The following is a 15,571-nucleotide window of genomic DNA, read 5'->3' as shown; positions in this document are numbered from 1 at the left end:
TATGCTTCATCCGAGATGAACTTTCTTACAATGTTGTCCTGAATGATATATTCACAAAATGTAATATATTTTCATTCTCAAAGATTTGTCAACTTCATAGCAAATAATGCACATAAGTTAAAGGATGAATTCCTGAATGATATTAAGATCTTACAATAATGTAATTATTTTTTACACTCAAGCATGGGTATATTATTATCATATTATTATTTAGCTTTACATTTTTTTTAAATATATTTTCAATCCAGATAGATAGATAGATAGATAGATAGATAGATAGATAGACATTACAGAATTTACATTGATTTTAAATGCTTGATCTGTCACTCTCACAAAACCCATTGTTCTTGCACTGTTATTTAATGATTTTGACTTCTTTATGTGGGTCAATCCGTGCACCAAAACAAGGCATGGCTTTCTTCATATAGCTTCTGAGGCTCTCATCTCGAAGTCCATAAATGAGCGGGCTCAGAAAGCGGGGAAGCAGAATGAAGCAGAAATAATAGATAAAAGATATATCTGCTTGAGACAAGTTTACACGCTGGAAAAGTAAGAGTTCTGCGACAGGCTGGGAGAAGGCCATCACGCTGAGGAGCAGCTGGAACCCGTGAAGCAGCACTGTGTGCAGAGCCTTCCTCACTGACACCCGGTCCTGCCGCATCCGCCGGGTCTCCAGCAGGATCCGAATATATGTGAAGAGGATAACCACAGCGACCACTGCAAAGAAGATCCCATTGAGGCTCACTTTGAACAGAGCCTGAATGGGAGAAGCATTGAGCACAGTGGGTTTACAGAGCACAGGTGTTGAATGGATGTCTACATTGGGCTTGAGCCGCATCAAGACAAAGTCAACGGTGGGCAGGATGCAACTGATGATCCACATGCTTACAATGATGATCCAAATCCTCTCAGCTCTCCAGATTGCAGGACGGTGAAGAGGATAGAAAATAGCCACGTAGCGCTCCAATGACATAGTGGAAAGGATGAGTGGGGTGTTTAGGAAGGTAGCAGTGGACACAAAAATCAGTGGAGCACAGAAGATGACCGCAAATTGCACACCACCCATCGCAAGCAAGAAAAGAGATACGGAGGAGAAGAGCTGCAGGGTGTCGTTGATCAGCATGTAGGTGAAGAGGATATAACGGGAGCTGTCAAAGAACTGCCTGTGAGATGCAAAGGTGCACAGCGTCAGGAGGATGAAGAACAGGAAGGCAATGAAGAACGGAATCACCACACACACCTTCACAATGACAGAGAGGTTAACGCCGGACGTCGTGTTGCCTGTGAGGTCTGTCAGATTCTGCATGGTTTCAGGCACTCTGCAGAGCTGCGGATGTTACAAAGGCTGAAAGGGAGTTAAGTTGCAAAATCAAATCAACTTAGTCTGGAATGGAGTAAATGAGAACAATGTAGAATAGCAGGAGTTATCTCAAACATCTAATGTAATGTTCACTGGATTATTAATAGGAGATTCTGCATCTAATCTGATCTGCATTCACGAAATGAACTTCACAATTGTTCACTCACCACACTGCCTCTGTTGGAAGAGAAATTAAAAGATAATTAGAGACGGGCAGCCCACTTTTATACTGCTGAAGATTTGCTTCATGATAAAGGAATGGGATTTATTTTCCCAAAGGATGGATTAATTTCACGCTATGAACGCAAAGCATCATTATAGCAATTAACAACCAAACAATCCAAACAAAACAAATCGAGTTGGCAGTGACTGGAAGGATTGTTTGTGAATCAACAGGCAATGTGCTTTTGCTATATTGTGGATAACAATCACATGTATATACTTAAAAAAATGTTTTATCTATATATTGTATCCAAGTTTTTTATGTAGACATATTTTCTTCATCTGGTTAACAAGACCCTATAGCAAAACTGTGTTAAAAAAATAATCAATTGCTTAAAACTTTTTTATTTTTCCATTTATTAAATAAGTTATAAGTTATATATCAATAAATTGTTAAATTTACATTTAATAAAGACATTTTGCTGTAAAGTATTTTTATTTTTTTAACTAATCTAATATATAAGTTGTCAAATATTCACTGTTGAAGCACATTCAGAATGTTTGAATGTTTCTTATGGCTAGTCATTAACAGAGCTATCATTTTTTGACCTCGAACTGTGGTGTTCTGCCTTATTTTACCATTTTGTTTGTTCTGCAGTGCAGTAGAAGAAGCTGTCCTCAGAGACGAAAGAACATTGAGAACTTGATCTGTAATGTCACATGTGTCACTCGTAAGGGAAAAGTGATACGTAGTTAGCAGTTGCTTGTTTTATGGAGTGCACTGAACTTAACTATGGAGGGAAGAGGGAAACATTGAGCAGCAAAAAGCAAACAACAAGTTTTATGATAAGGAAGATCTGGAGCATTTTTTGGGGTGTGGGGGGTTCTGGTTGTGAAAGTATGCATATCCCTGTCTGCATGATTTAGGTCAACAACAAGAACTGCTGCTGCTCTCCAACTATTTAATTGGCTGCAAAATATTAAACTTTGTTAAATTAACTTGGATATTACATCATTTTTACATTTATGTTGTAAATGTAAGTCAACTGCCATGTTTTTAAACTTTAAAAATAATAATAGACCTTTATTATTATTTTATTTTATTGTTATTTTAATTAATTTATCTTTCTTTTTTATTGGTTTACATATTCTTCCATTCTTACACTGGTAAAATCTCAGGATTAGACGTGCATCACAGAAAATCATTGACCAAATACCTTTTGTGACTTATTACATGCCTTAGAGGTTGTTAAGAAGGCCATCAGTGGTAAACCACAATTTTGTATATCAGTGTAATTAATTTGGGTTTCCTAATTGTTTTGCCAATTATACAGCCCACATATGTATATGTATATGTATATGTATATGTATATGTATATGTATATGTATATGTATATGTATATGTATATGTATAGGCCTTCCATTCTAACACTGGTAAAATCTCTAAGGATCGGACGAGCATCAAAGAAAATAGTTTACAAAATCTTCCCGGTCAAATCCTATGTGACTAATTAAGTGCTTTAGAGGTTGTTAAGAAGGCCATCAGTGGTAAACCATAACATTGCATTTAGGTATAATTTGTGTTTCCTAATTGTTTGGCAATGATGCAACCCACCTGGCAAGAGCCAGGTGGCCAAGTGGTCTGATCCCTTCGCACCGATCCAAGCTTCAAAGCAAATGTTTATTTAATGATTTTGCACTCTGATTAGACTCCTGAGTCGTTCCTCCACCACACACTGAACTGGTCTGTCTGGTCTGTTTAATAAACATAGGTCCACAAAAAGTGCAGCACCCAAGACACCAAAATAGTTTTGTGAAAATTTAAAGAAAGAAAGGTTATGTGATTATAATTGCTGGACTTTGTGATACTCAATATCTCTCAATATTACCAGTACCTGGTAAATTTTTAGTACCACCTCTTTTTTTTTTTAGTTCTCTTACCAAAACGTGACGTGTAAACTCTGTTGATCATGGATTGGCCGGAGAGAATCGTCACTACATGTGTCACTGAACTTGTGACACAAACACAAAAGAACAGCTAGATTTAAATCAACACAACAAGCAAAGGATCGAACGCAACTCTTTAGAACAAGTGCTCCTTTTTTTTAAACCCAAAAATGGCTGTCGTTGTTTGTTGGGGTAGTATAGATGTTCCTCTTGTTGAAAGCAGAGGAGCGGATCCAGCGAGAGCTTGATGGGGTGACACGGAATGTTTTTTTTTTTTTTTCACGAGTCGCAGCAGTAGTGGCACAACTGTAATAATGTGAATAATCCCGTCCACTCTACAGCAGTACTAAACTACAGTGGAAATGTGAACTGAGCCAAATCAAGCCATGCTGTACCATACTGAGCCATACCCAAGCCGAGTCATACCACACAGTGTTAAAGCACCAATGTTCAGGGCAAGCGTGGGTTTACAATCGGCCAACAATATCTAGAGGGCTTAACACGAGGGGAAAGCCAATAAAACAAGAAATAGTCCAGGCACGGTGCCAACACAGTCCAAAACAGAAAGCCAAAGGTTTAGCCCGAGAGAAACAGGCAGTAATCAGGAAACACAGGAAGTCAGGCAAGACAAAACTATGACAAGAAACTAAGGACTAGACACTAGAACAGAAAACTGGCTCCGTATAAAGTGCTAACACTAGGAGAGTGATATATGCATACAATACTATGCCAAACAGAAACACAGCATGGCTCGGTAAAGCAGCTAACACCAGGACAGTGAAGAATGCTGAATAATACAAGGTGATTTGAGGAGGATATGGGTGAGTGTTATACAGTATTTGAGGAGGATATGGGTGAGTGTTATACAGTATAGTGTGTGTAATAACCCCCCCCCCCCCCCCCCCCCCCGCCCAGGGAGCAACTTCCACGTACTCTAAATATTACACAATCTAGGAGGGGAGAGGAGCGAAGGCAGAACAGGGGGAGGGCCAGGTTCATGTAAAGGTGTAAGACGCTGAGGCAGCACCATGAAGGCCCCAATATACTTAAAACAAAAAAAAACTGATACGATGTCATTTTGAACAAAATCAGGCTGAAACGAAGTTTGTTTTTAATTATTTTTATCACTTTAAAAACAGCTGACCAAAGCGAACTTTCTGGGGGAGTTTGTTTCGGCTCCTAAACACCTTTGAGTTTTGATTGGTCCGTGGCGGTTACGCAATCGGTGGGCTGAAATTCCACCTTCTTTGAGAAAAATGGTATATGTGAGGATTTCCAGTCAGGATTTAGACCGTATCATAGTACTGAGACTACTCTCCTTAGAGTTACAAATGATCTGCTCTTATCATCTGATCGTGGGTTTATCTATTAGTTTTATTGGATCTTAGTGCTGCGTTTGACATAATTGACCACAACATTATTTTGCATAGACTTGAACACTTTGTTGGCATTAATGGAAGTGCATTAGCATGGTTTAAATTGTACTTACATGACCGCCATCAGTTCGTACCAGTGAATGAAGATGTATCATATCGATCACAAGTCACAGAGGGTCACTGCAGTCACCCGGATTCAGTACGTATCCAGACCAGATGGTGGATCAGCACCTAGAAAGGACCTTTACTGCCCTGAAAGACAGCGGAGACCAGGACAACTAGAGCCCCAGATACAGATCCCCTGTAAAGACCTTGTCTCAGAGGACCACCAGGACAAGACCACAGGAAACAGATGATTCTTCTGCACAATCTTACTTTGCTGCCGCCTGGAATTGAACTACTGGTTTCATCTGGTCAGAGGAGCACTGGCCCCCCAACTGAGCCTGGTTTCTCCCAATGTTTTTTTCTCCATTCTGTCACAGATGGAGTTTCGGTTCCTTGCCGCTGTCGCCTCCAGCTTGCTTAATTGGGGTCACTTCATCTACAGTGGTATCGTTGACTTGATTCCGGTTCGTTTATCATTCAACGGAGGTCATGCAAGAAGAGAACAATATCTCCTAGTCACTAGGAAAAGGAATACACTGGCGCGTCGAATAGCTGAGGTGCACAGATATATCCACACCTGCACAATCACTCGCAGAGAGACTTTAAAGATTCAGAGAAAGCGTTTATTCCTAGAAAGAAATAGCAATGAAGTTTGGTGTCGACGACCCGGAGCTATGCAAAAAGTGACGCAGAGAAACATCCGAGACAAGTTTTCCAAAGCCATGAAAAGAATGAAAGGAAAGAGCAAAGATTTAAGGTAGCAATTAACGTTACCAAATGCATGTGTTTCAAATAAATGTTACACCATACTGCTGCTGCTAATGTTGTTCTTTCAATTCGCGAATTTAAAGCCTGTACAATAAATGTACTAACAATTCTCTGTGTTTCCCCTCCAGACAGCAGCAAGTGACCGCCAGCCCACTAAGGACACGGACCTCACGGACCCACACAGCACTGTGCATCGAAGGAGGAAGAGAAGGCTGAGCACTGAGCACTGGAAACCCCTCACGTTGGCTATTTTTCCTTACACCACCTGAATAAAATCCACCCTTCGGGGGACTTACCTTGATCCTCGTGTCGTGTGCTTCTTCACCCCATCACACTGGTGGAGAATGCAGGCATTGCAGTGAAGAAGTTATCGACCAGGATGATGGATGATCTGTTAAAGCACCTCACCGAGGTGAGCATTCGCCGGCAAAAGATTATGGAGCACATGGCCTCCCGACAAGGGGAAACGGAACGAGAGCTCACCGCCCTCTGAATGGCGACCGCGAACTCCGCTACCTGACCCCCGAGCCCAGGCTACCCAACTCTCCCAAAAATGACGGCGCATGATGACGTTGAGACATTCCTTCAGATGTTTGAGGCGAATGCTGTCCTGGAGGCGTGGCCCAGGGACGAGTGGGCGTGGATCGTGGCGCCGTTGCTGACGGGAGAAGGGCAATGGGGGTACTTCATTCTTACCCCCGAGCAGAACGGCTCTTGCGAAGAATTGAAGAAGGAAATCTTAGGGCGGGTTGGACTGTCGCCCATTAGTGCCGCCCAACTATTTCACGACTGGTATTACAACCCACGGCGGCCCGCCCTTGCACAAGTGACCAACCTCTCATGCCTCTCCCAACATTGGCTACTGGCCGGGGTCCCACCACACACCAGGTAGCGGAGCGCCTTGTAGTGGACTGCCTTCTACAGGCCCTTCCCCGCCTTCTCCGGCAGCGAGCGCTTCCCTTTCCCTGGAGGGTGGTCCAGGAGCGACGTGCGCCGGAGGGCACCAAGCCCCGACGGCATCCCGTGCTGCTGGCCTCGGACAGCCCCAGAGAGGGTGAGTCTTCACATCATAACCCTAACCTCTATTATGACCTCTTCCAGCAGGTAACTGGGACTGGGGCCTTTGCCCGAGAGCAGCACGAGGACGATGGCCACAAACACTGCTGCGCCCAAGTGAGGGTTGCCGATGGGAAGGACTTCCAACAGGCACCCCACCCAACACCTGATGGTGCTGCCCTATGTCCTGTTCGGCATCTGGGAGGTACCCCAGGCATCCACCGGGTTCACCCCCATCGAGCTCCTTTTCGGCTGACAGCCACGCGGCCTGCTTGACATCGCCAGAGAAGCATGGGAACGGCAGCCGGCCATCCACCGCTCCACCTTCGAGCACGTCCGGGAGATGCGGGAGAGGATTGACAGGGTCATGCCCATCGTCCGGGAGCACCTTGCCAAAGCCCAGCAGGCCCAGCAATGACATTACAACAGGGCGACCCAGCCACAGGAGTTTCAGCCTGGAGACCACGTCATGGTCCTAGTCCCCACTGCCTTCTGAACCGCTGGGTCGGGACCCAGCGACCTCCCATGGCTGTGGACATGGACCCCAACCTCTCGGCCACCCAAAAGTCAGAGCTGTAACACCTGGTCAGTCAGTTCACCGATGTGTTCTCTCCCCAGCCAGGGCGGACCCAAGTACTCAAGCACGATATCCGCACAGCACCCAGAGATTGTCCGGCAGCGGCCCTATCATATTCCAGAGGCTCAGCGCCATGCCATTGACGAAGAGGTACAGGAGATGTTGAGGTTAGGAACCATCGAACCATCACGCAGCCCTTGGTCCAGCTCCATCGTCATGGTTCCAAAGCCCGACGGCACCTTCAACTTCTGCAACGACTCCTGCCTGAACGAAGTCTCTGAGTTTGACGACTTCCCAATGCCGCGGGTGGACGAACTCTTGGATTGCCTAGGAAGGGCCCGGTATATCTCAACTCTTGACCTCACCAAGGGCTACTGGCAGGTCCCCCTAACGGATCAGGCCAAGCCGAAGACGGCATTCTCGACCCCTAGTGGCCATTGGCAATACCGGGTCCTACCCTTCGGCCTGCATGGGGCTCCCGCCACCTACCAGCGGCTTATGGACATCCTCCTGCAGCCCCACCAGGCCTACGCCGCCGCCTACCTAGATGATGTGATCATACACTCCAAGACTTGGGAGGACCACCTGGAGCGGCTGCGGTAGGTGCTGTCGGAACTCCGCTGGGCTGGGCTGACAACCAACCCCTGTAAGTGTCACCTGACCCTCACCAAAGCCAAGTACCTCGGCTACCAAGTGGGCCGTGCCCACCACCAAAATGCAGGTATGGGCCTTCTTGGGGTTGGTTGGTTACTACCGCTGTTTTATTCCTAACTTCTCCTCCCCTGACAGACCTGACCAGGAAGGGGCAGCCAGAGAAGGTACCATGGAACCCAGAAATGGAGAATGCATTCCAGCGCAAACCCCTCACTTTGGCTATTTTTCCCTACACCACCTGAATAAAATCCACCCTTCGGGGAACTTACCTTGATCCTCGTGTTCTGTGCTTCTTCACAGTGTGGGCGTGGTTTAGCAAAGTCTGCAGTAGGAGAAAGAATCAGGAGACAAGAGGTAAGTGAGTGGTTTGGGCAAAAACTATCAACACCTGTCTCGTGTTTCAGTAATTGGCGCGGAGTGAGTATAAAACACCAGGAGAGACAGAAGCAGTCGAGAGAGATATGGACTGCTGATGCGAACCGTAAATGGAACCGGAACGAGTAACCAGGAAGTGTTGTGCGAACGTGTCTGTGTTGATGTCAGAGTAAATGTCACCATTGGTGTTAATAAAGTTATAGTTTGAATTTGAGTTAATAAATTCGTCAGCAGTCCAGCCGACCCCTTTTTCCTCTTCCTTTCCTCTCACGAACGTACTAGACTGGTGCTGCTATGCAGAGTCCCTCCTCTACAATTGGGATAGGTGGCTAGGGCCCTTGTTATTCGCTGTGCAAGAGGTCCCACAAGCCTCCATGGGGTTTTCCCCCTTTGAGGTTCTCTATGGACGCCAGCCCCGAGGGGTGCTGGATGTACTGAGAGAAATCTGGGAGGAGGGGCCATCTCAAGGTAAAAACGAAATTCAGTATGTGCTGGACTTGAGAACAAAACTCCACACGTTGGGGCGGCTATCAATGGAGAATTTGTTACAAGCCCAGGACCGCCAGAGCCAGCTGTATAACAGGGGAACTAGATTATGCACTGGGAGAGAAAGTACTTGTATTACTCCCAACGTTGAGCTCTAAATTAATGGCTAAGTGGCAGGGAACATTTGAGGTCGCTCGACAAGTCGGAGATCTCGATTATGAGGTAATACGGTCCGATAGGAACGGGGCCCGTCAGATCTATCACCTCAACCTCCTAAAAAAATGGAATGAGGCGGAATCAGTGATGTTGGCAACGATGATTGGCGGGGAGGATGATCTCGGACCAGAGGCGAATGTCAAACCACAATCCCTCGCCCTGGCCCCAGGGGGAGATTACCTCTCGCCGTCCCAACTCACTGATTTAACGAAATTACAGGCAGAGTTTGCCGACATCTTCTCGCCCCTACCGGGCCGTACTAACCTGATTCAGCACCATATCGAGACCGAGCCAGGCGTGGTAGTTCGCTGCCGGCCGTATTGCTTACCTGAGCACAAGAAAAAGGTAGTTCAGGCTGAATTAGGCGCGATGCTTGACATGGGGTTAATAGAAGAATCCAAGAGAAACTGGGCGAGCCCGATAGGTTTAGTTCTGAAAACGGACGGCTCATTCCGGTTCTGTGTGGATTACCGCAAGGTGAATGCTGTGTCGGAATTTGACGTGTATCCAATGCCACGGGTTGACGAGTTGCTTGATCAGCTAGGCACGCCTCGTTTTTATTCGACATTGGACTTAACAAAGGTTTATTGGCAGATCCCCTTGTCTCCATTATCCAAAGAAAAGACAGCTTTCACAACGCCGTTTGGATTACAACAGTTCGGGGCACCTTTCAGCACCTCATGGATAAGATTCTGCGGCCCCATGCTGCATATGCGGCTGCCTACCTGGATGATATCATTATATTTAGTAATGATTGGCAGCGGCATATGCAGCATCTGAGGGCTGTCCTGAGATCGCTGAGGGGGGCGGGACTCATGGCCAACCCAAAGAAGTGTGCGATTGGGCGTGTGGAAGTAAGGTATCTGGGCTTCCACTTGGGGCATGGACAGGTGCATCCCCAAATTGACAAGACAGCCGCTATTGCGACCTGCCCACGTCCCAAGACCAAAAAGGATGTAAGGCAGTTCTTGGGGCTGGCGGGATATTATAGACGTTTTATTCCTAATTATTCTGATTATTATGTCAGCAGGCCTTTACCCAGGTCAAGGCTGCCCTGTGTGGCGGGCCGTTGTTACACTCTCCTGATTTTTCTCTCCCTTTTCTGTTGCAGACAGACGCGTCGGACAGGGGGCTGGGTGCAGTCCTGTCACAGGAGACAGAGGGGGAGGAATGTCCGGTGCTGTACATTAGCCGGAAGCTCTCGAAGAGGCCGCAGGCCGGGTGTTCAGATGGCGTTGGCCGACTTCCTCTCCAGAAATGGGGGTGCTGCAGACCGGATGGCTTCCCGGCCTGAGATGAGCGGTGGGGTTATGTGGCAGGGGGGGCGTGGTTTAGCGAAGTCTGCAGTGGGAGAGAGAATCAGGAGACAAGCGGTAAATGAGTGGTTTGGGCAAGAACAATCAACACCTGTCTCTTGTTTCAGTAATTGGTGCGGAGAGAGTATAAAACACCAGGAGAGACAGAAGCAGTCGAGAGAGAGACGGACTGCTGACCCGAACCGGAAACGGAACCGGAACCGGAACGAGTAACCCGGAAGTGCTGTGCCATCGTGTCTGTGTTGATGTCAGAGTAAAAGTCACCATTGGTCTTTATAAAGTTTGAATTTTAGTTAATAAATTCGTCAGCAGTCCAGCCGACCCCTTTGTCCTCCTCCTTTCCTCTCACAAACTTACTACAAATATATATATATATATATTTGTGATCAATAAATGACAAAAGCCTGATGCATAAAATATGATACATAAAAATCTATCTACAGTATATTAATGTATGTCTAACGATTTGATGGACAATTAGTGCTAACCAGACCTGTTGTCACATACTGATAATCTTTTATTTTCTCTATTCCCCTCCCCAAAATAAAAAAAAATAAGACATCAGGCACATCAGGGTTGTCTGTGGGCATATACTGAGGGCCCTGAAGTCTTCACATGTGTTGTTGACAGCAAATATGCATCAAGTTGCTTGTAATCCAATCACAATAAACTGATCACATTTCACCACAAATCCAAAGTTTCTAACAGTGTGTTTTGAATGGCTTGTGCACTGATTAGGCCCCAGAAGCCCTTGTGTCATTATAGTGAAAATATTTTGAGTAAACGCTGGCCAAAAGAGAGCAATACTCATGACATTACATTGTTTTTCTAATGAGCATTTTTTAAATAATTAATTACAGGTAATACTAAATTCCATCTGGAAGTGTCAAGCTCAATCAATCAAATAATAAAAAAAGTGACACTATTGTTCATATAATCAAGTACCGTCTGACAAACTACAGTCAGACAAACACACATTTATTCACAAAATCCTTTTACTCATATTTGTGTTGCAAGTGCAAGCTAATGTTCGCAGCCTCAAGTTATAGTCATGCAGCATGTGATGAACTCTGGAAAATCTTAGGCCTTTGTTGTGTCTCATGAATTCACCCCATCATATTTGCACTAGTTTCCACTGAATTGTGAATTTCAACGACTAGGTATATATATATATATATATATATATATATATATATATATATATATATATATATATATATATATATATATATATATATATATATAGTGTTTTAAGGCAAAATTCAGAATGGCAGATACATTTAATAGTCCTGCATAGGAAAATTTGTTTGACTCATATTCCAAATGTAAATTGCAAATGTAAAGAGAGTATTGCAAATGTAAAGAGACAAATCTTGTGATTAGTGTTCAAACATTTAAATGTTATAAGTAAATCTTTCTATTTTTCATGTTAATTTACCTGTAGATTGCGCTGTGCTTAAACTAATAATGTACATACAGGTCATGGCTGTAAAAACACACCAAGCTTGGCCTGAATATGCTAAAGCATTGCAAAGATAAAGCCTTACATCCATTTAGCCATGCTCTTCATGATTCGTTTGCACGTTAATAAAATGGTTAGTCTGATCAACTTGAATTCTATAACTTTTTGTCAGAAATGGTCAACAGATGATTTAGTTGGATGTTCATGAAAAACTGTCTAGGAGGAATTCTGAAACTAAATTCTAAGAACAGTAAAAATTCAGTTGACTTGGAATGAGCCAAGGAATCAGAGGAAACAGGAATTTTGCTCATAAGCACGAGTTCAACTTTGGACACTTAGTGGCACTTGAGGGTTTGATTTAGAGACTCCAAATTTCAGACTTTTCTCTATTTGTGTCCCTAAATTTCATAGCTTTCCCTTAGTTCCTAGCTCCTAATAAATACATATCACTGGTTATAAATAGAAACCATGATAGCAGAAGAATTATATTAACTTCAGATTTACATACATTGGATATTTGTATTTGGTTTCAATAGCAGAGAATGTGTACAGTATGATACGGCCAAACTTCTGTGTTACATACAGTATATTAGTTGTTCAGGTTAATGTTTTGCACCTTACTGCATAATTTAAACGTTTTAAACATGAGTGTGTCTCAGTGCGTGACATATATCCCCAACACACAAGCAAATCTAAATTTAGATCTAGATGTCATTAACTAAGATTGTGTCATCCATTAGAGTTTTGCTCTTTCAAACTCTATATAAATGTTTGTTCACAGTTCACTTCATCATCTGGCTTATGCAGGTAAATTTACACCTTAATATATGACTAGGTGTTAAGAATATACAGTACTTTCAGCATATGGTACAGCAAAGTTATGTACAATAACTTGGTTTTCATGTCTTTCTTTGTTGTAAACTGAAAATATGTCAGCATGTGTATTTGAAGTTTAATGATAATTTATATATATATATATATATATATATATATATATATATATATATATATATATATTTTTTTTTTTTTTTTTTTATTGTAAGTATTAGTAATTATTTTTCATAATATGTTGTGTATTATTGTCTAATTTTCTCTCAGCTGTGCAAGCAATGGCCAGTCCGAATGCCAGTGGCTATGAGCAGATGCAACTGATCCAAGCTGACCCTGTCCGGAGGAGCATTTCACTTTTGCTGACCCAGATCTTCGTGTGGCCCTTCGTCTACCTCATCTTCCTCATGCTCTTAATATTCTCTAAGAAAGAGACTTTCAGAACAGAAACACGTTACATATTGTTTGGTCATTCTCTCCTGGTAGACCTAATGTTTCTTTTTCTGACAGATTTTGTGGTGCTCTTATCTTACAACTTTGTTTTAATACCACTGCATTTCTGTATCCCCATCTGCATGATAATGGAAGCAGTCGCAGTAAGTGCACCATTAACCATTGGTGCCATGTGTATGGAGCGTTATGTGGCCATTTGCATGCCGCTGAGACATCATGCAATCTCCACCTCTAGAAGAGCCCTAATAGTGATTATAATGATATGGATCCTGAGCTCCATAAACCCCTTTGTTGATATGTTTATCCTCATTAGCACTGCCTCTCATGAGTACCTGAGTCATCTGACGCACTGCCACTATGAGATTATGATTTTGGAAAGGATACGTCAGTTTGCTAGGGGTCTGTTGTATATTGTGGGGCTCGTGTTGATCTTGATAATTGAAATTTTTTGTTATGTAATGATATACCTTGCTGCACGTGCAGCCTCTGGTGACAAGAAATCAGCATCAAAAGGGCAGCGCACCATTTCCCTCCATATACTTCAGCTGTTTTTATGTATGGCGGAGGTGATGTGTCCTTACATTGAGGCTGTAGTAATGCAGTATGATATTCAGTCATACTTGACTGTCCGATTTATAAATTTCCTTGCATTTAGTATCACTTCTAGAGCAGTAAGTCCTCTCGTCTACGGCTTTAGAGATGAGAAATTCTATGCAGCTATGGCTTACTATATCAGATGCAAAAATAATGTAATCTCTGACATTGATAAACAAACATGATTATCTTCGGTTAAAGCATTTACATGGGAATCTATGTGATTTTAAGGCTAAAAAGTGCTTTTTTTTTTTTTTTTGCTTGTCTAAGTTTCTATCAAAATGTTATCAAGTAAAATTTGTAACATATCAAAAGTGCAGTTCTTGGTCTAATAGTGATGATCTACAGTTTGAAATTGTCTGCCCAGCAGCAATATATTTGAATATAGAGAGCTTTTTATTTACCATACCACATGACTGATTAAGATTTATGTTATAGTTTTAAATATTTTGTAAATATTTACATTTTTTATATTTTGTATTATTATTATTATAATCATATATGTCATTGCAGATACTTTATTAACAAATTATTATTATTCATTCTGGACAAAGAGCATCTAATAAATGTCTGTGATTTTTGTTAAAAGTCAGTATATCAAATAATAATAATATAGGCAAATTAATATATATATATATATATATATATATATATATATATATATATATATATATATATATATATATATATATATATATATATATATATAGTTCAGATCTAGCATTTGCATCTTAAATTTTTTCTTTCTCAAATCTCCAAATATCTTTCTAATGTAATAGATCTGTAATAATAACATTTACCATTCAAACATACAAAGGTTACAGTGAGGGAAACTCAAGACACACCACATTTTTTTACATTTTCTCTTTGATAATTCGTAAGGGACATAATAATAATAATAATATCAGTGATTTTTTTCACAGTGTATTTGAAAAATAATTGGATCATATTCCATAATTTAAATATATGGGCAGCAATGTGGTTCTCCAACATTCAGTGAAATACAGTTTATATGACAAAGCAATACTCACTTCACAATGTTCTGTAAATGCAAACACATCTTACACTTTGATAAAATGGATAACACACCATTTCAGGATCAGAAATTGCCTTCAGCAGCTTAAAAATGTATTATACTACGTATACTGTATATGGATGATTTTTACAAATATTACAGTTATAATAATAATAATAATAATAGCCAACATCAATGCAGAATAATATTGCACTACAAAAATAACATGAACGAATAAAAACGTGTTGCTTCCTGTGGCATTTTCATGCCAGCTTGATGCTTCACTTCCAAACAGCCCTAATTGTTTTTTGGACACAAATCTCTAAGAACCCAACTTCTAAGAACACAAACACACAACTGTGAAAAAAAAACCTAGTTCTATTTTGTTGTAGACCATTAAACCATTACGCTGCCTCAGAAGTATGTTCGAAATCAGTTTCATGAGGTGCCTTTGTGCAAAAACGCTGCCTGCAAAGTCATTGCCTCATACGGCATCGATGCAGCAAGTCAGAAAGTTTTCGGATGCAGCCTATGTGTGCACATGCGTGGATGAGGGCCATCAGGGAGAAACAGAACAGGTGTGGAGTAATTTAGTCAAAAACCATGGAAACTACTGAGAAACTAAATCAGGAGACAGAAACACAGGGAAATCTAAACCAGAAAAAGAGCATAAACGTGACAAGAGATAAGTTATTACCTTTGCCTCTTTCTCTAACTTACGGATGTCTATGGTCTGCAGTACGTGTTCAACATTAGAACCCCACTAACTACTACTACACATACATCATTAGGTTTTATACTTTAGTGACTAGCACCAATTA

At 42.1% G+C, this 15,571-nt stretch overlaps 2 protein-coding genes across 2 annotated transcripts; one reads left to right on the top strand and one right to left on the bottom strand.

Annotated features, from left to right (window-relative positions):
- Positions 1-319: 319 nt before the first annotated feature.
- LOC128029375 (odorant receptor 131-2-like) lies at positions 320-1,326 on the bottom strand. The gene has a single exon (XM_052617135.1). The coding sequence runs from the start codon at positions 1,304-1,306 to the stop codon at positions 356-358; it is 951 nt and encodes a 316-aa protein (XP_052473095.1). The 5' UTR covers positions 1,307-1,326; the 3' UTR covers positions 320-355.
- An 11,565-nt stretch (positions 1,327-12,891) lies between these two features.
- On the top strand, positions 12,892-14,141 carry LOC128029374 (odorant receptor 131-2-like). The gene has a single exon (XM_052617134.1). It carries the CDS (start codon positions 12,970-12,972, stop codon positions 13,918-13,920), a length of 951 nt encoding a protein of 316 aa, XP_052473094.1. The 5' UTR covers positions 12,892-12,969; the 3' UTR covers positions 13,921-14,141.
- The last annotated feature ends 1,430 nt before the right edge of the window (positions 14,142-15,571 follow it).

This window comes from Carassius gibelio, chromosome A15 (genome assembly GCF_023724105.1).
Source record: "Carassius gibelio isolate Cgi1373 ecotype wild population from Czech Republic chromosome A15, carGib1.2-hapl.c, whole genome shotgun sequence".
NCBI classification, from domain to species: domain Eukaryota; kingdom Metazoa; phylum Chordata; class Actinopteri; order Cypriniformes; family Cyprinidae; genus Carassius; species Carassius gibelio.
This window is presented reverse-complemented; position numbering and strand designations above follow the sequence as displayed.